Raw genomic sequence first — 22,608 nt, 5'->3', positions numbered from 1 at the left:
TAAAGAACCTTCTGGGTGAATCACAGAATCTGCAGAGTTGGAAAGGGCACACAAGGATCGAGTCCAAATGCTGCAACTCCTGGCCCTGCCCAGGACCACCCAACAACCACTCCATGTGTCTGGCAGCTGGCTTGGTGCTGTAGCCAATTCACTGGGGAGCCTGTTCCAATACCTGACCATGTTCTGGGTTCTGGTTCTTCACCAGAAGATTCTCCACTCAGAAGGAAAAGGCTCTTCACCCAAAGGTTCCTCACCTGTTTCTTCTGGACAGTTACAGGCTCTTCAGGAGGGGTAGGCAGGACAGGAGAGGTGTAGGGGTCCCTTCCATGTCAGAGGTTCCATGGTTCTATGATTCTATAACCAGTTGTTTCCAACCCATCTGTTCCATACCCCTGACACAGTGGTGTATGTGTCCTATCCCAGAAACAGAGTGGAAGCCACAAGTTCTGGGTTTAAGGCAATGGCAGAATTCATTCTACATTCAATTTTACTCCTTGGCCATGGATGTGAAGTGAGAGGCTCATTTGTGCCAGAGCCTAGCACTACTGACTAAAATAAATAAAGCTGCAGGTCCCGAGAATTGTACTTCATTCCTTGTTTGACCAGTAGAACTATAAGCAGTAGATAAGGAAGTAGATAAGGATGGGGACTGCACCACCTCCCTGGGCAGCCCCTGCCAAGGCCTGACCACCTTTCAGTGAAGAAATTCCTCCTGATGTCCAACCTGACCCTTCCCTGGCCCAGCCTGAGGCCGTTCCCTCTCCTCCTGTCCCTGTTCCCTGGGAGCAGAGCCTGAACATGTGCAGAGCCATAAATTCCCCCTGAACCTCCTTTTCTCCAGGCTGAGCCCCTGTCCCAGCTCCCTCAGCTGCTCCTCATCAGACCTATGGCATATGAATTTATCTAGGAATTCAGCTGGATGCACAGGGAGATAGCTCCTCCCAAAGCTGTGCATGCTGAATACAGGAAAGTTTCTGTTTATATATTGCATTTTTTATACATATGCATTGATTGTCCTGGACTAAACATACATATGACAATAATTTTTCCCAAATCATTGATGTATTTCCCCCTTCCTTTATGAATGCATTCTTCTGTCCTGGGGGTCTCTCTGGTGGTCCCTGGTGCCCAGAGACCCCAATGTTCCAGGTGACCTGTCTGAGCTGGCAGGGCACTGAGGCTGCTGAATTTCCATTTCTCCCTCTTACACAATGGGCATTGTGCAGTTTCCACTGGCCTGTCATTCTGAAGAAACAGCTTTGTGTTAGCTCACCAGGTGTGGGCCATTTATCATCTGCTAATAATTTTATTTATGGCATTAGCTTCATTCTTTCCCTTAACCCAGAGTCTCAAAGTTAAAAAGGCAGAACTTCTAAGTGAGGTATTAATAGTTTTAGTACTCCCATTAAAAAAAAAAAAAAAAAAAATCAGTTCAGAGAACAAATATTCTTCCACATGACCAATGTATGGAATTACCTCACTCTACTCGGCTGAGCTCTAAGTCTGAGATTCTGGGAAAGCCCCTGGCAGCAAAAGCTCCAACAAGGGTAATTGTCACTTCTCTATGAATCAGACAACTAAAGCAATCCTACATGGAAGCACCAGTGGCTACTAAGGAAGCCAACTTCAAAACATGGCACAGAATGAACAGCTGAGCAGTGAACCCTGCTGCAGCTAAAAGCTATTTAGGTGTTACATTTTCCCAAAGAATTCCCACTGTTCCTTCAAAAAATGTAGGAAAGCTATTGTTGGAAATATGAGCCTCTTTTTTTTTTTTCACCTCCTGGAAGATTTCAAGTTTAAATCTTATCTGACGATTGAATCTCAAGTCACAAAGTTGTGCAAAACTTGGTTTAAAAAGTCCAACCTTCTATCCAAAGTGGGTATTGGAAACAAATTCTGGACTATGCAAGGGTAAATAAAATAACAAAGACATATTTCACAATTAATTACAAATTTTAAAATACCTGTCACTCATTTCAGAATCAATTACTCAATTGTAAAGCCAAGCACTGAAATTTTACACTAAACAAACTTTAGTCAACATGTTGGAAAAGTGCCTTGGTAGAGGAGATCCCTTTCCCAGAAAGAATAAAACTTACCTAGGACAAACCACAGTCATCATTGAAACTGTGGGAAAAACAAAAAGTCTCCAACAACAGTTTTAGTGTTAGAGAATCAATGCATTGCTTCATTGAGAAAAATCATTCCATGACATACGAATTTTATCAGATTTTTCACAAACTTTATACAGTCAGAACCCATAGAACCAATGTTCATTGGTTCCAAGTTAAGCAGTTCTTAGTATTTGATTTCTTATTGGTTACAGATCTCTTCACCATGCCAATTAGGTCCTCATTTTTATCTTTTTTCTTATTTTTATTTTTTATCTACATTTTCCCAGAGCAGGTGTCTCTGACCATGCCAGTAGCTGATGGTTGTTAATGGTTGTTGATGATTGTTATGTTTTGTGTATCTTCTGTGCTATCTCCAGCCTGCTGAGATGTTAAACTCATCAGGCCTGGAGTGGTAGAACAGTCCTTCAATTCCTTTCCATTTGGGAAAAGGCAAACAAACCCCTCACTAAAGTTACACAAAAAATTTTAAAGTTGGTATCATTTCCAACAAGAGGACCTCCATAAGCACCTCACTGAGCTAGAGGGTTGTAGAGTCATGGATTTCTTTCCTCTCTGGAATTCACAGCAAAGGTGAAGCCTTTGCACGACTTCCTCCAACTTAGGTGGGATATCAGTTGACATAATAATATGTAAAGAAGCCAATGAAATTATTTCTCTTGCCAATGACCTCTATGACTGCTAGAGAAGATAAAAAGAAGCTCTTCTATTCAACACCTCATCCACAATCCCCTCCCAAAACCACTCAGTTAATCCTCAATCCATCTTCAAAGCTGTATGGCAGCATTGTTGTATGAAAAGACAAAGAGCTCACTTTGGAGCTAGAGAAGGAAATAAACAATAGAGGACCCTTTCAAGGACTGAGAATCCTGAAAATATATAGATGGAATATAATTCCTGCATCCTGAGTTTGTCAATCAATGTTATGGTTTAGTCCCAGCCTGCCATCAAGCCCTACACTGTTGCTCCCACAGTCCCTTGCCAGCAGGATCAGGGAGGGAGTCAGAAGGGTAAAAGCTGGAAAATTCATGGGTTGGGATAAAGACATTTTAATAGGGAAACAAAAGCCACACATGCAAACAGAGCAAAAGCAGGAATTCAGTCCCTGTTTCCCAGGGGCAGGCAGGTGTTCAGCCATCCCACAGAGAGCAGGGTTCCATGGCACCCAACAGTGACTTGGGAAGACAAACACCATCACTCCAAGCATCCCTCACCCTCCTTCCTTCTGCCCCCTTCTTCAAACACTGAGTGGGATGTCACATGGTCCTGAGCTTGCCTTTGATCTCTTTGGGTCATCTCCCAGTTCCCCATGCACCCCCAGCCCTTCACCAGGTATGGAAAGCAGAAAAGGCCTTGGCTCTGTGTGACCACTGCTCAGAAATAACAAAAACATCTCCATTGTCAGCCCTACACTCAGCAAATCCAAAATACAGCCCCATGCCAACCACTGGGAAGGAAATTGCCTCAGCCACACCCAGCACAGTCAGATTTTGCAATTTCTTCATCAGACACGCCAATATGAGAGACTCCTGCTACTCAGCTGTGCCATATCTTCTTAGCTTGATAACCATTGCCTCTTTTTATTTTTACCTTTCAAAATTTTTTTCCTACGCTTATTTTCTTGAGCTTTTTGGTGCATAAAGTAGGAGAAAGAAAACTGATATCAAATGCAGCCATCTTAAGTTAGTGACCAATCAAGTTAATGTCCAGTGATCTGCCATGGCTTGTAATATACAGTCCACGTAAACAAAAATATAATAAATCAGATTTCTTTCTATGATATATAGCTTATTGCCCACAAATATTTTACAAGGGATAGTAAAAAGATGAATTAAGAACATTAAGTTGTCTGCTCCTGCTTCACTTCTTTCACAGAAGGTTCTATTCAAGGACATTTGTCATGGTCGATTCTTAACTCATTGCCATTCTCAGTAAATTCTTTATATCCCAACCTGAAATTGGAGACGGTGAGGGGAGCAGCTTGTACTCTTTTTAATAGGAGTACTAAATTGGGGAATATTATTCCTAAACCACAATGGGGGATGCAGCCAAGACAGCTGATCCCAACTGACCACAACACATCTGAGATCACCTGCTCAAAGTATAAACCTGAGGGAAGAAGAAGGAAGGAGGGGGAAGTTTGGAGTGATGGTGTTTGTCCTCCTGAATTACTGTTAATATGGTGCAGCCTGGTTTCCTGGAGGTGGTTGAACAACTTGATGGGAAGGAGTGTGTTACTTCTTAATCTTGCTTTTCTTTTCCTGTGTGGTTTTTTCTTTCCCCATTCATCTGTCTGTATCTCAACCCAAACATTTTCTAACTTTTACCTTTCCCATCCTACTAGGTTGGGAGAAGATTGAGTGACTTATCAGATTTCTGGAATTAAATCATGACACTCACACAAGGGAACTACAGTCTTTGATCCACGATATTTGGGATGATATCCAACTGAGGATTGCTTTGTCTGTGGCAAACATATGCCCCGGCCTTGAAGGACCAGTGAAAGAGCTACTGGCACCTTCCAGGAATTTGTTTTGGAGTTTGGCCCACTTCCTTATTGGCTTGTTACGGTAAAGACTGCCCACACTTCCCAGACATGCTTGCTTAACCAGCTGATCCTCCTCCTGGGAGCAGGAATAAAAGGCTGGCATTGCTGGCAGTCCTGGCAGACAGGCAGCTCCAGTTGCTTTGGCACACCTTGCTGTGGACTGCAAGATGAGAAAGTCAGTGCTCTTCCTTGGCTTTCTTCTTGGTTTCCTAGGCCTGGCTCTGCCAGGTACCCAGGGAAAAATAATTTCCAGATGTGAGATGGTGAAGATCCTACGTCGGAATGGCTTTGAGGGTTTTCAGGGCACAACTGTTGCTGACTGTGAGTATAATGAGCTGCACCTCTCTGTCTGTACCACCTTTGTCATTCTCAGCTTCTTTTTGATTTTCCAGCAGTACTATTCTGTCTCTCCATTTCTTTGACTTCATCTTTTCTCTTCATCATTCCCTTCCTTGCTCCCTTCTCTAGTTCACACAACAAATATCCATCTAGAGCTTTGACCTTGCAAGAATTTACCCATGCAATTCTCATGATATCACCAGTTGAATTACTTCTCCAGCACTTCATTCACCCTGGATACTTTCATATCCTTCCTCTTACTTACCCTCAGCATACCTTAATGCTCTCCTCTGGGATGTCTCTTCCTCCTGCAGGGATGTGCCTGGTGAAACATGAGAGTGATTATAACACGAGAGCGTACAATAACAATGGTCCAAGCAGGGACTACGGCATCTTTCAGATCAACAGCAAGTACTGGTGCAATGATGGTAGGACTGCTGGAGCCACAAATGGCTGCCACATCAGCTGCTCAAGTAAGTGGTAGGACAGAACAGAGAACTTTTCTGTGTTCATTCTATGAAAGCACCTGCTCTGTCCATGACACCTGCCTAGCAGCTGCTCCGGGCATTTCAATCTGTCCTTCTGTTCATCCATCTTCTCAGTGTCCCACCAACCCTTTCTTCCTGATGGACACCTTTCCTTCTGCCCATCTGTCCCTGCTCTTGCTCTGCCCCACTTTCCTCCACACTGATATTTTCTCCCTCTGTATAGAATTGCAAGATGATAACATTGAAGATGATATTCGGTGTGCCAAGAAGATTGCTCAGCAGGCTCATGGCCTCAGTCCCTGGTAAGGATACTTGCAGTGGTCACTGGGGAAGAGTAGGCAGAGGAGATCAAAGGTCTTGCTATTGACTGAAGGAGGCAGGGGGATCAATGGATGGGAAGCAGGATTTGGTGGAGTTTAGCACAGTCCTTCTCCTAAAGCTGAAAGGAGAAGATAGATATCCTGTCTTGCACCTGCTCTAATTCCCTAAATTTCCCTCCTCTCCCAGAGCTCTCCTTGTTTTTTCTCTTCCCCTTACCCCAGCTCGCTTAGATTGTTAATAATGATATTATGATTGATTAATAATAGTTTTCATTTACTCATATTTTTGAGAGGGATCTTTGAAAGTCTTCACCCAAGACTCTTAAAGATTAACCAAGTCTGTTTTCATGACCATGTAAATCATAATCTTACTCCTCAAATTACATAATGTATATGTTTTTTCAGGTACGGCTGGAAAAACCATTGCCGGGGCAAAAACCTGAGTTCCTATGTCAGAGGCTGCTAAATGGCTCCACAGGTGATGATCATTTCCTCAGGATCACCAGAGATGGAGAATGACACGCTGGGAGAGGAGGCCAGGGAAAGGGATGGGTGTGGGGAATTAAAAGCAATATATTATTAACACAGAGTGGGTAGTGGCTATTGCTGACTCTTGAGGCCTTTACACTGCTGCAATGCAAACAGAGAACTTACAGCTTGTAGCTTAATTTAATAAAACAAGACTTGGCAACAGGTCACTACAGGTGGAGTTTCAGCCTTGATTTACTTGCATGATTTTGTTGCCCTGACTAACAGGGTTTAGCAACATTTAGGGTTTCTCTCTCTTTTTGTATTTTTCTCAGCTCTCCTTCACCCCTCCTTTCCTCCTCTTCTTCCTCCACTTTATTATTTGCCAATTCTTATTGGAATGTCTGTAGTGAGAAAATATAAAATTTAACAAACACTGTGTAAGATGTGCAGATTTATGTTGCTTTGTGACTGGGACAGTCACTGATGGAGGTGGGGACAGAGAGAGAAAACAATGCTGAAACATGACATTGCTCCTTAAATTTATCTGAGCATCTGCTCCTGGCTGGTTTGAGGGATAGGGCACCGAGACATGGGCATCTGGTCCGAGTGAATACTTATCATTCTTTTAGGAGGCCAATCAAACACAGCAGGCAGCATCTCTGTGATGAAGCTATAGGTTGGAATGGGAAATGCTTTGCTGTTTAGTTTGCAAGTCCTTTTTCCAAACGAAAGCTGAATTCAGAAACAGTGCATGAATGCAAGGTGATAACACTGAAAAAACACGTTGGCTTCTTCATATTCTTCCTGCTGCTGCTAGGGGAGCAGTGACTTCTTTGGTGCTTCTGCAATAAAAGGATGCTTCAACTCGTGTCTTGTGGGAATGTATAAATCAACCATTAAAGGGGGTTTGTTTAAATGGCTGCATCTTAAAACAAGAACAACAATAACAACAACAACAAAAAAGCTCAAAGTGAGTTTTGCCAGAAGTCCCTCTTCCCCAGTGTTGGAGGTTAGGATTTTTCCTTTTTATTTTCTTTCTCTCATGGAATTTTTCTCCCATTTATTTCCTAAGAGATAGGAACACAGATTGTCCTGGGGTAATTCTCAAACAGAGACATAGATATTCAAGAGAGCCAAAAGATGTGGACAAAGTGAAGGGGGAAGGGGTGCAGTTTGCTCCAGTCTCTTAGCTGGGGGTTTCTCTTGGGAAGGACAGGGATATCTGTGAGATTTTGGCTGGGGGATCAGGGTTGAAGCTCAGCTCTCCTGCACTCTCTCAGGGCGGGGTTTTGGTGCAGGACTGCTGCTGCCCAGAGGATTTGCTGCCACTATGGAGTTTTTGTCCCGGGCTGCTTCTCCTTATCATGAGTGAGACTCTGCTCACAAAACGGGGACCTTTCCAACACCCAGCCTGACTGGGAAGCGGACCCAGCCCCATTTCCCTTCCCAGAGGGACCATCTCCCGGCTTCATGCAGCAGCAGCTTGCAGAATCCTGTCTGCCGCTCTGCTGCGGCGCCGTTTTCTGCCCTCACCTCGGGATTTTCCGCTACACTTTAACCCAGCATCCCGCACCTGCTGGGACACCCCTGGGCTCCGCTGCAGCTGCGGAGTTTCTGATACATTTTGTTCGCACCCCGGGTGAGCACAAACCCCTTCACTCCCGCCGCCATGGCCGCGTGAGGGAGGCACGGCCGGCCCACAGCGCCCCCTGGCGGCGCGGGGGAGTCACCGCACCCTCCCCGCCCGGCCCGGAGCCAGCAGCGCCCCCGGTGGCGGCACCGGGAACTGCAGCCAAGGGAGAGGGAGTCGGACCGGGACTGGGAGTGGGACTGGGACCGGGAATGGGACCAAGACTTGGAGTGGGACCGTGTCCGTGACTGGAACTCAGGCACTGGGACTGGGACTGGGGCATTGGGACTGGGACTGGGATACTGGGACTGGGACTTGGATACTGGGATACTGGGATACTGGGATACTGGGATACTGGGATACTGGGATACTGGGACTAGGACTGGGATACTGGGACTGGGTCACTAGGACTGGTTCTGGGACAGGGGTCCTGGACCAGGGACTAGGACTGGAACTGGGACTGGCACTGGGGCACTGGGACTAGGACTGGGGCAGGGACTAGCTTACTAGGACTGGTTCTGGGACAGGGGTACTGGGACAGGGACTAGGACTGGAACTGGAGCACTGGGACTGGGTCAATGGGATTGGGATTGAGACTGGGACAGGAGTGGGACTGAGACAAGGGCACTGGTTCTGGGGCACTGGGACTTGGTCTGGGACTGAGTCTGGAATTGGGACTTGTTCTGTGGCACTGGGACTAGTTCTGGGGCACTGTGACTAGTTCTGGTGCACTGGGACTGCGTCTGGGGCATTGGGACTGGGTCACTGGGACTGGTTCTGGGTCACTGGGACTGGGTCTGAATCACATGGACTGGTTCTGGGGCACTGGGACTGGTTCTGGATCCCTGGGGCTGGGGCTGGGACTGGTTCTGGGTCACTGATCAGTGAGTGGATATGTATCACTGTGAGTGGCTCTGGGTCACTGGGACCTATTCTGAGTCACTGGTCTGTAGTTCTGGGTCACTGGTCTGTGGTTCTGGCTGTTACTGGGTCTGTGGTACAGACAGACACACGGACATATCCGTGTGTGCACATGTGTGTACACGTGTAGACACATGGGCATACCCATGTGTGTGCACCAAGGGCGGGGCAGAGTCGTGTGGGCATGAGTGGCACAACAGGCCGAAGAGGACGTATGGCAATTTTAGGCTCAGCTCGCCTTGGCTCGTCTCGGTTTGGCTCGTCTCAGCCGTGCCCTGTGTGCTGCAGCCGTGCCCTGTGTGCTGCAGCTGTGCCTGGTGTGCTGCAGCTGTGCCTGGTGTGCTGCAGCTGTGCAGTGTGTGCTGCAGCCATACCGTGTGTGCTGCAACTGTGCCCTGTGTGCTGCAGTTGTGCCTGGTGTGCTGCAGCTGTGCAGTGTGTGCTGCAGCTCTCCCCTGTGTGCTGCAGCCGTGTCTGGTGTGCTGCAGCTGTGCAGTGTGTGCTGCAGCTCTCCCCTGTGTGCTGCAGTTGTGCAGGGTGTGCTGCAGCTGTGCCTGGTCTGCTGCAACTGTGCCCTGCGTTCTGCAGCCGTGCAGTGTGTGCTGCAGCCGTGCCCTGTGTGCTGCAGCTGTGCCCTGTGTGCTGCAGCTGTGCAGTGTGTGCTGCAGCTCTCCCCTGTGTGCTGCAGCTGTGCAGTGTGTGCTGCAGTTCTCCCCTGTGTGCTGCAGTTGTGCCTGGTGTGCTGCAGCTCTCCCCTGCGTTCTGCAGCCATGCAGTGTGTGCTGCAGCCGTGCTGGGTGTGCTGCAGCTCTCCCCTGTGTGCTGCAGCCGTGCAGTGTGTGCTGCAGCTCTCCCCTGTGTGCTGCAGCCGTGCTGGGTGTGCTGCAGCTCTCCCCTATGTGCTGCAGCCGTGCCTGGTCGTTCTGGTCCGGTTTGGTGCCCTGGGCGATCCGCTCCCGGCTGTGCGAGCCCGGAGAGGCTGCGGGGCTCCCCTCCACAGCCCCGGCCCTGCTTCCTCCCCGAGCTCCCCTGTTCCTCCTGGATTCCCCACTAGATGGGCCCCGCGGTCCCTGTACAGGCAGCAGCTAGAGTATGGCTCCTCACTTACACTTAGGGTTTTGGGGGAAATGGTGGCTGAGTGACAAGAGGGATCTGCCTCACACGGAAACGGGTCTGGATCCTGCAGCAGAAATTATTTGACTCTGATTTGCACAACAGAGTGGTGTAGAATAATTTAGCTCTAGTGGAAAAAGCCCTTGGCCACAGCAGGGAGGTTGGAATGAGAAAATCTATAAGATCCCTTCCAAACCAAGTCATTCCGTGATTCTATGAACCCCTTTACAACCGAGGGCATCCTCCTCCAAAGTACCTCAACACAGGCTGGAGCAGATGCAGGAGTTCCTCTCCCTGCCCTGGGCTCCCCCATCACTCCTTGCTGGCCCCCAGCACAGCTGGCTGCACACCTGGCAAGCAATTCCCTCCTGGGTAGAGTGACCCCACAAAGACAAGGAGGGGGAGCTGTGAGCAAGGCAGCACAGTGCTGTGGGTGGAGCAGAACCCTGGGGCACAGCTGGGCAGTCACACAGCTGTAACATCTGTAGGGTAGGGATACCATTTGCTGTGGGACATTACTGCGAGGAATCGCTGCAGCTGGTTTGCTGACAGCCTAGAAAAACCCCAGGAAAACCTCATATAACACTTTTGGTGCCACAGTCCCCTGGTGTGTGGAAGGTGCTGATAACCTGCCTCTCTCCTCAGCTCAGGGGTTACCATAGCATTCATCCAGCCAGGCTTTCCCAGTCCCAGGAGGGCACAATCTGGCCTAGGCTTGTGGAGTTCCTGCATCTCCAGACATCCTCCACATCCTGCATGCAGGGCTTACCTCCATAAGGCTGAGCAAGTGGTTGTTTAAGTGACTGTGCCAGCCAAGGGTTTCCTCTGTGCCTCCAGAAAAGCAAGCCTGAGGCACTTTTTGGACTCACCATGATTCCCTGGAGGTCTGGGATTGGGGTGTCCAGCTGGTGAAATGGACCCAGCCTCGAAGACCCTACAGCCGCAGTATCAGCTGCTCCAGGGCACAGGTGAGCAGTGTGCACCAGGTGCAGATGACATCCTGCAGAGAAGGACTGATGGGATGGAGAGGGGGGACTCTCCTTGGGATTTGGCCAGAGCTGGCTTCTCCATCCCACCTTGTGTGATGTGATTCAGCAAGTGCATGTGTCCTGGGCAGCCTGGCTGCTTCCCCTGCAGGTGGAGGAGCTGGCACAGCGCTGCCCTGGCTCTGCTCTGGGGGACACAGTGGCCAGCCCGGGCAGCCTGTCCCACCCCCAGCCCAGCCAGCGGCACGCCAAGCACTCGCCCAGCTCCCCATGTGCTGGGTAAAGAGGGAACAGCTGCAGGGGCCCTTCTGCTGCCTCAGGAGCTGGGACAGCACCCAGAGTCAGGCCGGGATCTAAATTTAAACTTATGCTTTGTGCATTTGTGCATGCGAGTGCAGGCTCCAGCCCCCACTCCCCCACCACCTCCCCTGCTGCACGGAGCAGACAGAGACCCAGAGGAGCTCCAGCTGGCTGGGACCTGGGGAAGGGGGGCTCCACTGCAGGGCAGGAGGGCAAGACAGCTAGGGGAGCAACACCATGGAGCCCACTTCTCCCCAGGGGGACGTGAAGAAGAGGCAGCAGAAGGAGAAATCCAAGAAGCCGGTGCCACCAATAGCTCCTCGTCCACCCAGGGCTCTGTTCTGCCTGACCCTGGAGAACCCTCTGCGGAAGGCGTGCATCAGCATCGTGGAGTGGAAGTATCCTCTGGCTGCAGGGGCTGGGGGTGTGTGTGTGCCTGTGGGCATGGCAGGGCTGCTGGGGCACCAGAGCTGCCAGCCTGTGCCGGGCTGGTGCTCTCATCAGCCTGTGAAGGCAGAGAGGCACTCAGGGAGCCCTGTAGGATGCACTGGCACAGGCTGTGCTAACTGGGGCATCAACAGGCTGGTGGGGAGAGCTGGGGCTGAGGAGTGGGTCAGGCCATGGGGTCTTTGGTGGGTGGGACAGGGACAAGCAGGGGACATTCACTGTGGGAGTGAATGTGTTGTGTGTGTCATGTGCTGGGGAGAAATGGGGGAGAGCCTGTTGAGAGGGGAGGGGGCTTGGTGTGTCAGGAGGGGGCACAGTGCCCATCCTGGGGTGTGGGGATGGGGTCAGGCTGGGGCCAATGTGATTCTCTGGAGACAGAGGTTTGGGGGTGGGCAGCAAGGCCATGGTGAGTTGCTTGGGATGATTCTTTGTGTGTGTCACCCTTTGCCTGACCCCACAGCTGTGCTCTGCCCTGCTGGGGGCCTCCCCCAAATCCTTGCTGACACCACTGTCCCCTCAGCTCCCTGTCCCATCCCTCCCTGGTGCTGCTGTCACAGGTGAAGGCTTTTTGTGGGTGATACTGTTCAGGGGAATAGTCTTTCTTTGTGCCTTTGTCTTAGTGTTGTAGTTTGGGTGTTGCTTTTTGCTCTTTTCACTGGGGCACTGTAGCTCAGAAATACCAAAATGTCATGTTTCTACCAGGCATCCAGGAACTATCACTTTATTCACCTATATTTTATGTAAAGGAAGGGGGTGAGAGATGAAATATTCCACTTTGATTTCAGCAAAAACAATGGACTGGGGAGCAGAACTGAGTTCTTCCACCACAACTTTTCTCATTTCAGTTTCTTACCTGTGTGTTCCTGGCCTTGGAAGGATGATCCCACCCTTGGCCAGGCTTTGCTCTAGGAGGTGGCCTGGTCACCTTGGCTGGCTGTGTTGCTGTGGGGATACCAAAACCATGCCCAGAGATGCTGCTTTGTCCAACAGGGAGCCTGCTGGCAGGCACGAGGGCATGCTCACAGCTCTGCTAGTGCTGGAGTCCGAGACCTCATTCCCTTACTGCAAGGGGACTCTCTGTCCTCCATGGAGTGGGAGCAGAGCCAAAATCAGGGAGTTCTCATTTTCTGTGTCTCTGGCAAGAGAAACTATGGTTTTATGGGCACAGAGAAGGGAACTGTGCCTGTGTCTTAAATGGGCACTGAGTAAGGAGAAAACTTGTGTGCATGCCCCAGTGGCAGGGGAAGAGCTGGAAATAGGATTTACATCTTGCAGCATGCTCAAACACATTTTTCCTGCTGGGCCAGCACTGAATAAGTGCATGGCACAGGGAGGGTCTTCCCTTCATCAGTGCCCTGAGACAAGTGGGTGCCCCACAGGAAGGTGGCGTGTGCAGGTGGCTCTGACCTGGGCAGGACAAATGATCCAGGGAATCAGGTTTCCCCTGAGCCTCTCTGTATTTATACCCAGATGCACCTGGCTGCCCTCACTCAGGGATCAGGGAGTGTGAGGTGACAGGGTCAGGTCGTTCCAGTTCCTCTGGGTTATTATGGTCTGCAGGGACCTAAGGGCTGCCAAGGGGGGATTAGCTGTGACCCTCTTCTGTGGGGGTACCTGGCTGTAGCTTCTGTGTGGCACTACAAATTGGGCTGTAGGGCTGCTGCTGCCAGAGCACAAAGCTGAGCCACAGGAGTGGGCCTGGGGCTTTTTGCAGTTGGTAAGGGACCATCCATCACTCAGCTCAGAGTGGGTGAAAGGCTGACTTGAGGCACAGGGTGTTTTGTGCTGAAATTTGCTCACATCTCAAAAAATATATTCATTAGGGCAAGGAAATCTGAATGTTCTGCAGCTTACTGGGTGTTGTGTGCAAGACAGTCCAACAGCCTGGTAGTTGTTGGGACATGTCTGGCTTTGTGACACCACCCTGGTATTTCAGGTCATTTTGGAGCCTGGAGAACTTCAAGGCAGATGGTTGAGGATTCTGGGGACCCTGGAGGACCACAGAGCTGCAAGATAGAGAGATTTCTATTTCCTGCTGCAATCTAGGTGTGGGGACCCTTGGATGCTGTGTGGTGGGAGCATGCTGGACAGAGAGAAGATAGAGTGCAGGACAAGGAGATGAGGAGGATGCTGGGGCTCTGTGACAGTGACAGGAGGCAGAGACCCTGAACCCAGTTATCTACATCTTTGTTTTTTGGTTCAATCTGTCCCACTGCATTTCTCCCTCATAACTGTGCAAGACTTGCAGAATCCCAGGCAGCAAGTGGCTCCCAGCTCCAGTTACAGGAACTCCAGTTGGGGTCACCCTTCAAGGAGGGCTTGTCTTATCCTGTCCAAGCAGGCAGGGAATCCTCCAGTCCCTGGGCTCTGCCTCATCACCTGGACACAAAGGGGGGCAGCTTTTCCAGCTGACTTCAGTTTTTAAAGTGCCATCAGGTTGATGGATAGAAAGGTTCAGAAAAAGAAAAAAAGGCTGTGATGAGCCCAGGACACACCTGACAGCACTCAGGCTGGGGTGGATAGCATTGTCCCCAGGTGCCCCTTGCTCTGTAGTATTGGGCTGGACAGTGCTGTGGCCATCACCAAGGCAGCCCTCAAGGGAGAATGATGGGGAAACAGAGAGTGGAGATCCCTTCAGGGGGAGCCTGGTTGCAAATGAGGCTCTGGAAACACAGTTTGAGCTCTTTGGAGGCTTCAGGAAGGGGAGAGCTGAGGCTTGTCCAAGAGGTTTCAAGGCCCAAACAAAGTAGGGACAGCAGCAGGAGCCTGAGAGTGACCAAGGGCCTGTCCCAGGGTCTTCATGGGGAAATGATAAAGTCACCCCTTTTGTTCTGAGGTGTCACAGGGCTCAAACAGCAGCACAGTTTGTACCTTGAAGGGGGTGGGACAGGCTGAGCACTGTTCACTGCCAGCCCTGGCACTCTGGCGACAGTCACAGCAGTGCCAGCCCTGGGCACCAAGGCTGCAGGGACACCTGGGGATGTCCTGCCAGGGGAGCCCCTGCCCCAGGAACCTTCAGCTGGGATTCAGCCCAGTGAGAGCGAGCAGCAGGAGTGTCCCTCGTGGCTGCAGGACCTCCTGCTCTGGGGGGGCTGCTGGGGGCCAGTGCCTAATTCTGCAAAAGGCTCCTGACCCTCCAGGGTGTTTCAGGGTGAGGAGGGGGAGTGCCAGCTCTCCATCCCTCTGCTCTGTGTCCAGGCTGACCTCTGCAGTGCTGTGTGCTGAGTGCTGGCCCTGCAGCCCCTGGGGATGTGCCAGGGCTGAGTCTGGCTGCTCTGCCCCCATGGGGGTTGGTTCTCCACACCAGGGCAGGGCTGGGGGTTATTCCTGCTTTTTCTTTCCTGTCTGCACTCCTTAACTCTTCCTCTCAGACCATTTGAGATCATCATCCTCCTCACCATCTTTGCCAACTGTGTTGCTCTGGCCATCTACCTGCCCATGCCTGAGGATGACACCAACATTGCCAACTCCAGCCTGGTAAGGAGCAGCTGAGCCCTTCCTGCACCCCAGGCTGTGACCCAGCTGCAGGAGCTGCCCAGGGCTGCAGGCAGGACTGCTGCTCAAAGGGCTGGGAAGAAGTGAGGGAGAAACAGGACTTCTGGACAGTGAATTAATATGATTGTGCAGAAGTTGATTTGTTGTTGTCAGGAAGATTAATCCACAAACACCAGAGGTTTGTGTCCAAAAAGGAGACAGAGGGGTGTTTTTGCTTTATTAGAATAAAGGCTGAGGCCATGGGGAATTCCCCTGAGATCTCTTGAATTTTTGGAGCACACAGCCTCCTTTTATCCCAATTTCCATCCACATTTCCCTCTCTCTTTCCCCATTGCTGAGCCATATGAGAGGCACAGACTTCCCAAATACCTGACACCTGAGATTGCCCTCTAATCCTTTTAATTTTTAATTCTTATACAATTAATAGTTTTTCCTCATTGCTTCTTTCATTTTCTGATATCCAATTTCATTTATCAACAAACCTACAGTTTGTTTATAAAGGGAAATATCTTTTTCCATTCATCAATCAGGGGAATCCATCCCATAGTTTATTTTCTCTCACAGTGCTAACCTTATCTACCAGCAGATCCACAGCTTGTTTGTAAAGACAAATGTGACATTCCTCTCATTGTTTACTTTTTAGTTTTAATGATACATTTTAAGTTTATTGTTTATGTGATTATACATTTTTTGATTGGTGCTTTTATGTTGTTTGTGTGTTTTGTATGAGTTTTTTAGCTACTATGATTGGTGGTTGTTTAAAACTTCACTGTTTGCTTTTATTTTGGGTTTTTAAATTTTTAAATTTTAAATTTTATTTTTCAGTTCTTTTTTTTAATTTCGTACAATTTATGCTTTAGTGGTTTTGAAGGGTTTAACAAGTTGTAGAAAAATACTTAAAAAGGCTTATTTTGTGTACTTGTTATAAACATTGGTTTAAATTAAGAAATATACAGAAAAACAGCTAAGTGTCCAAAGAAACAGCAAAATATGCAGAAAAACAACTAGGCAACAAAATATGGATAAAAACAGCTAAATATAGTTTGGCTGGTTCCCACAATACAGAGCATGGCCTGGACTTGTTCAGACACATCACTGTGGCCCAAACTCGTTCAGTATTACTACAAGAAATGACTGCAAAATGGATTTTCAGAGGGGTTGAAACCATCTCTGGGTTGAGATCAAAGGCAGCAGGTTTTGTGTGGAGTATTCATGGAGGAAGAATTGATGAAAAAAAAAAATCCTCTGTGGTTTTTTTTTTTTTTTTAATTTTTTTTGGTTGGTTGGTTTTTTTATCATACTTTCAAAAGGAAACATCCTGCTCCAGAAAGGCTCAAATGGTTTGTTTCAGCATTTTAGAATAATTTTTTTTCCCAACCTTTCCTTTCAAAACTGTATTTTAATTTTGTTAGTTTTTATTTAAGAGGGGGAAAGTCCTGTTTCTGTTAGGCAGAAAGGTTACTCCTTTCCAATCATTATTCCATATTCTCCCACAGTTGCTCCAGTTTTCCTGGGATATGATGTTTTCCTGTGACCCAGATCAACAGTTTGCACTATTTTTAGTTCCTTTCTGCTCTTCAGATCCCTGCTGTGGTTCAATCCACATTGATTTCCATTGAGAGACAGTGTGATGACTGAACCAGGACATCAATGAATGAATGGATGAAATGCTCTCTGCTGCTGGCTTGGCTCTCCTCAGGGCAGATGCCCATGGAGGGGCAGCTCTGGGGTGCTCCTGCAGCTCCTGGCTGTCCTGACAGCCTCCCCAAGCCCTGGCACAGCTTTGGGTTTCTCACAGCAGGCTTTGGTGGGTGCAGTTATTTCAGGAGAGGTTAAAGAGGCAAAGCAGAGCTGGGGCAGGCTGAGCATGGGAAGCAGGAGATGGGGACAGTGGGGATGGGGCTTGCCTCTGGTGCAGGGTTTGGGATGAGGCTGAGCCCTGGGAGGGCAGAGGGGGGAGCCCAGGTGTGTGTGGGGACAAGGGATGGAGTGGCACTGTCCCCACAGGGCTCCCAGAGGGGCTGATGCTGCCCCAGCACCTTCTCCATGGGCAAGCACCAGCTGATGTACACTCATGGCATAAATGAAATTCCATCTGTTTTATTTCTTGTATATTAGGTTAATTATGCTGTACCCTCCTGGGGGGTGTTTCACCTGTTCCCACACCAGCAGGTACCAAGAGCCAGCTGCTGTTCTTTCTCTCCTGCTTGCTGTCCCTTTGTCACCATGTGCTGGTGGCTTTGTGGAGCAAACCCAGCTGAATTTATCCAGGCACCCTCACCTGGGCACCAGGCTGTGCTCAGCACAGACCTGCAGGGAGTGAAAAAGGCTTGCTAAGGGATTTTCCTGCAGCAGAGAGGTGATGTGATGTGTTTAATCTCTCCCTGACCCTTTTCTGTCTCTTCATTGCCCAATCCTCTCTGGAGAAGGTTGAGTTTATAAAAAGAAACATTGAAATTATAGAGAAGGCAAAATATATGAAGGGAAAAAAAAAGTTGAAATTATTGAGAAAGCAAATTATACAAAGGGAAACTGCATCAGGGCAGTGAGGATGTGTCCCCACGTTGTTTGTGGGGCAGGACTGAGGTTCCCTCTGAGCAGAGCTCACTGCTGAGCCCCAGCTTCAGCTTCCCTCAGGGACCTGCAGGGCAGGGCAGCGACTCTGCTTCAGAGCTGAGACCACATCCAGCAGGTGATGCTTTGTGGGGATACCTAAAAACAGAGGCTAGACAAAATTAAGAGAATAAAAAGCAATTCTATTTATTGATGGCAGTTCAGGTACATTTCAGGCAGACAAAGCTTCCCCCAGGGGCTACACCCAAAATGGGTCATGGGTTTTCACACTTTTATAGGTTTGGTTCATTTGTATATTGGGGATTAATCTAATTACAGCTTTAAGTAATGGAGTCATTTATCCCAAGTCTGCTCACTTTTGTTTACATTTCTCAGGGCCTGAGGCAGTGAGGTGTCCTTGATTCCCAGCCCAGAGAGGAATTGTTGTGTCTGCCCAAAATGGGAGAGCAGCAGTTCACACTGTACATTGAATTTAGAGTTCTACACTAGAGAGCTGCAGGATTACAAATATATGAAAATATAAAAGCTAAAATCCTGAGGCATCACAAGGAGAGTCCCAGGGAGAGAGGATTCCTAGGGCACCTCTGCCTTCCTGCAAGGCTGGCAAACCTGCAGAGTAGCCACCCTGGGTGTCTCCACACAGGGAAGAGCTGCAGTCAGAGTTTACAAGGTTTAGAATTACTCTCATGGAAGCTTAGTTAATTAGAACTAATTTTTCAGGGGTGAAAAAGTGAAATACTATAAAAGTGAAAATAATGAAACAAAATAGCCATAACCACAAATTTTCTAAGAATCCATTTTGCTTTATCCAGGAAGAAGTACAGTTGTTTAATTTCAGTATATTTCATAATTATTCTTTCTATATTTGATTTCTTCTGTTCCACAAGGGTTTTTAAAAATCCTGTTTGTATCTGATTTTGTCTTTTTCTAATGGAATCAAAATATTTTCTTCAACCCTGATGAAATTATTTTGACTCTTCAACTTGTTCAGTAATTCACAGCATTTATTTTCACTTTTACTTGAATTTCCAGAGTTTCAAATCCCACTGTTTTCCACTGTAACCTTACTCCAGGAACAAGCAGCTTCAGAGTGTGTTTAGCAAGGCAGGTTATTCACAGGGGTACCCAAAAAAATACAGATGGCTGTGTGTTACCTGGCTGCCTGACCTCTGTTATGAGCAGTGAAGAAATAAAGTCAAATTTAGAGTACAGCTTGTCTCCCGGGGCAGCTGCAATGGGTGTTTGGCATGCTGCACACACTGAAATACCTGGTTTTCTTAGAACTGTAGAATTGCAATATAGTTTGGGTCAGGAAGCTCCTTCTACCCTCCTGCCATGGGCAGGGACACCTTCCACTATCCCAGGCTGCTCCAAGCTCCATCCAGCCTGGCTTGGGACACTGCCAGGGATCCAGGGGCAGCCACAGCTGCTCTGGGCACCTGTGCCAGGGCCTGCCACCCTCAAAGGCAAGGATTTTTTCCCAATATTTAAATGTACTGTCATTCAATTTAAAGCCAACTTTCAGTTTAAAGTTTTCCCCATCAGTCAGACTCCAGGGTGACTACCTGCAGGGAGCCACCCTTTCAGACCACCAAAAATCAGCTGTCCTGAGTCTTATGGGCTTTGTAGGAGTGTCAGGTGGGATGTGGGGTCTAGGGAGTGGGGACAGAGCTGGAGCTCAAAGTGTCAAGAGAACAATTTAAATAGCACAGGTGCAGGCTGTCACACATGCTGGTTTGGGTATTTTAGGTCACACGTGTTTGATGTCAAGGAGCATGCTTCTGAAAATCCCACCATTTTGGGCTGTATCTCAGCCCTGGGGTTAGGGAATTCCTGTGTTTCCAAAGCTTCAGGTACAATTCAGGGAATATGAGTGTTTGATGCAGTGCAGGAGTCTCAGCTTTTCATCTGCTCAGGGCAGCTGTAATTTCCTGTGAGTCCTGCATGAAGTCTGCACCCAGGGCTGTGCCATGGGCAGCTCAGAACACTGGCACTGTTGCTTTTGGGCAGCTGACCTGTGTCCCACAGTCCCTGGGCAGAGCTTGCTGCCCACTGCTGGTTTTCAAGAACTGTTGGGCCCTGTGCCTGGAGGCTGGAATGGGTTCCTTGCTGCAGGACAGTCGTGATTGCACGTGGCTTTCCTAGAGCTTGGGGTCACCCTGGATCTCCTGGAGTCTTCCAACAGCTGTGACAGTGGGCAGCACTCCTGCATGGCTGCATGCACACACTCCATCAAACTGCAGAAACTCTTCTGCTCAGCTGCTGGCACCTGGAGGGTGCAAGTGCAGCTGTGGGAGCTGCTCCTGCCTCCCTCCTGCCCCTCACTCTGCCCTGGGGACACTGCTGGGGGCTGGCATCCTGCCCAGCTTGTGGCTTGGCCACCTCTGGGGTTTTGGGGACGCAGGTGAGCCAGGCCCCTCTCGTGTCCCCCTCCAGGTGGGCCAGCAGAGCTCGCCCCTCACTCATCCTCAGTGCCACTGCCAGGGCACAGCTCCTTGCCCTGCTCCATCCCATCCTGTGCTGCCCAGATCCAGGCAAGGCTGCCTTGGAAGGGCCTTGCTGCCCCTCTGCTCCCAGCCCTGGAGAAGGCTGGGCTGGCTGCAGCTTCTTGAGATTCCTGTTCTTCCAGCTGGGCTCTCCACACCCCAGGTCTGACAGGAATCACTGAGCCCTTGTTCCTACTGCCATCAAATCCTCCTGCTTATGGTGACCGAGCTGGTAACACCCACCAAAGCCTTTCCAAACCAGGCAGACCTAAGGCATCTCATCCAGGGAGAACCCTCAGGAATGGAACCCGGTGTGTCCCAGACACTGGGCCGGGTGTGGCACAGCTGGTGTGATGTGAAGCACTCAGGAGCTCTGCACAGCCAGTGAGGGGATGCAAGAGAGAACAACTTGCAGGACCTGGCCACTGCTCTCATGGCTGCTGTAGGGGGGTTATGGCTTTTCTGGCTCCTCTGCTTCAGCCCTGGAGTGTCTCTTGTTTGTGGGAAAGGAGGAGCTGTGGCTGGAGAATATGGCAGGAAAACCACAGCAATGCAGAGCAGCTAGGGGTGGAGTGACCTCTGGAGATGATCAACCACCTTCTCTAAAAAATCCCTGCAAACAATTAAAAAACTCTCCCAAATTCTTTCCTGCATGTCTTCCCATCCCAAGTACTTCCTGTGCTGTGACTGTCACTCTGCCACTGTGGAGAGCAGAAGTGTTTCTCTTGATGTCTCTTCCTTGTCCCAAACCCTGCCTGCCTCTCACTGTGCCCTTCCCAAGCTGAGTGCCAGGGCTTCCCACCACCCAGGGGAAACTTCCTTGGCTCCAGCCCCCCTCTTCATCTTGTTTTCCAAAGGAAGGGGATCCTGTGAGATTGCTGTAAAGGTATTCCCATACATTACCTGTACTGTTCCCTTCTCTGCCTCACATCTGTAGAATTTCATTCATCTCAATTCAGGAGAATTGGAGAAGGGCACTGAGCTGCTCTGTTTTGCACAGGATAGTTGGGGAGTACCTTTAAGGATGTTTTAGAAAGACTTCAGCAAGGCAGCTCCCTGCCCTGCATGTCCTAGTGCTGGCAGTCCTGGCCAACACATTGGTGATCCTACAAAAACTGTTTTTATTAGGGTGGGATGGAGCTGCAGGGGAAAAGGGGAGCAGGGCCCAGCTGGGAATGGGAGGCTCAGGAGGAGGTGCAGGGCTGGTGGTGCAGGAGCAAAAGGCATGGAGGAAGGCTGGGGACAGTTTGGAGGAGTCAGGGGAGTGTGAGGGCTGTGGGGTCTCGTTGCAGGTGGATGCAGCAGGGCTCTCCTCTCTCTCTCCATCTGTGTTGTGGCCATGCTGTGCCCTCACCACTTGTCCCTCACTTTGGAGGGCTCCAGGGACATAAAGGTGGGGTCATTCCAGAGAGTCTCCTGTGGCTGCTGGGGCTGGGAGCTGAGGATGCTGAGCAGGCTGGGGCTGTGTCACTCTGTGTCACATCAGCTGTCACCCTGCTGCCCCATGGCTCATCCAGCACCACGGGCTGTGTTCCTGTGTGCTCAGGCATGGGTGGAGCATGTTGGAGCCCTGTGTGTTATACAGACCTGTATCTATTCCTGTTTTTTTTTTGGCTCTTTGTACCCCCCATTCCCTGACAGACAGCCCTGTGCCCTGCCCTGAGCATCCCTCAGCAGGGAGCCAGCTGTGATTCTGAGCTGAGGAGGGGACAGTGGGTGGTGGTGGCACAGAGTGGGTGCCCAGGTGCCAGAAGCTGGCCAGGAGTTCAGCAGGGCTGTCTGTGCATGGCATGTGCTGCTGTGCAGGCTCTGCCACAGGGTGGTGACTGGGCCATGGCTGCAGCCCCAGCACAGGGCTGGGGGACACACATTTATTATAAATCAGCCTGGGCACAGGGGGTGGGCTCTGCAGTGGTTAGTCCTTGACCTGCTGTGAACTCTGCCAGCATGAAATACCCTTCAGCTCTTCCTGCTGCTCTTAGGAGACTGCACTAAGCTTGCCCTGGCTCAGGCCATTGCATTGGAGCCACATAAGTTTAATTGCCAGTACTGTGCTTGATCACAGCCCAAAAAGCCACCCATGGCCTGGGCTCACCCCACAGCAGTAAGGGAAGCAGGAAGTGCTGGGGGTTCTGCCCCTCTGCTCTGCTCAGGTGAGACCCCACCTGCAGAGCTGCTTCCACTCGGGGTCCCAGCACAGGAAGGACAGGGACCTGTTGGAACAAGTCCAGAGAAAGCACAAAGGTGCTCCCAGGGCTGGAGCCCCTCTGCTCTGGAGCCAGGCTGGGAGAGCTGGGGATGTGAGAAAAGAGAAGAGAAGAGAAGAGAAGAGAAGAGAAGAGAAGAGAAGAGAAG

At 49.8% G+C, this 22,608-nt stretch overlaps 3 protein-coding genes across 3 annotated transcripts in view; all 3 read left to right on the top strand.

Annotated features, from left to right (window-relative positions):
* Positions 1–4,782: 4,782 nt before the first annotated feature.
* LYZ (lysozyme) lies at positions 4,783–7,165 on the top strand. The gene is made up of 4 exons (XM_079327440.1): positions 4,783–5,004; positions 5,337–5,495; positions 5,734–5,812; positions 6,236–7,165. Exons 1-4 carry the CDS (start codon positions 4,851–4,853, stop codon positions 6,294–6,296), a joined length of 453 nt encoding a protein of 150 aa, XP_079183566.1. The 5' UTR covers positions 4,783–4,850; the 3' UTR covers positions 6,297–7,165.
* A 4,162-nt stretch (positions 7,166–11,327) lies between these two features.
* Positions 11,328–15,196, top strand: LOC306812656 (voltage-dependent L-type calcium channel subunit alpha-1S-like). The gene is made up of 2 exons (XM_079327432.1): positions 11,328–11,649; positions 15,070–15,196. Exons 1-2 carry the CDS (start codon positions 11,489–11,491, stop codon positions 15,188–15,190), a joined length of 282 nt encoding a protein of 93 aa, XP_079183558.1. The 5' UTR covers positions 11,328–11,488; the 3' UTR covers positions 15,191–15,196.
* A 7,137-nt stretch (positions 15,197–22,333) lies between these two features.
* LOC306812429 (voltage-dependent L-type calcium channel subunit alpha-1S-like) overlaps positions 22,334–22,608 on the top strand; it is a gene marked incomplete at both ends in the record, with an annotated part of 2,761 nt that continues 2,486 nt past the window's right edge. The window contains one exon of the mRNA XM_079327016.1: positions 22,334–22,357. Within this exon, the coding sequence (XP_079183142.1) occupies positions 22,334–22,357 (24 nt within the window). The remainder of the gene's footprint in view (positions 22,358–22,608) is intronic.

This window comes from Erithacus rubecula, assembly GCF_903797595.1.
Source record: "Erithacus rubecula genome assembly, chromosome: 26".
NCBI lineage: Eukaryota > Metazoa > Chordata > Aves > Passeriformes > Muscicapidae > Erithacus > Erithacus rubecula.
The sequence above is the reverse complement of the archived record's forward strand: the minus strand, read 5'-3'. Positions and strand labels throughout refer to the sequence as shown.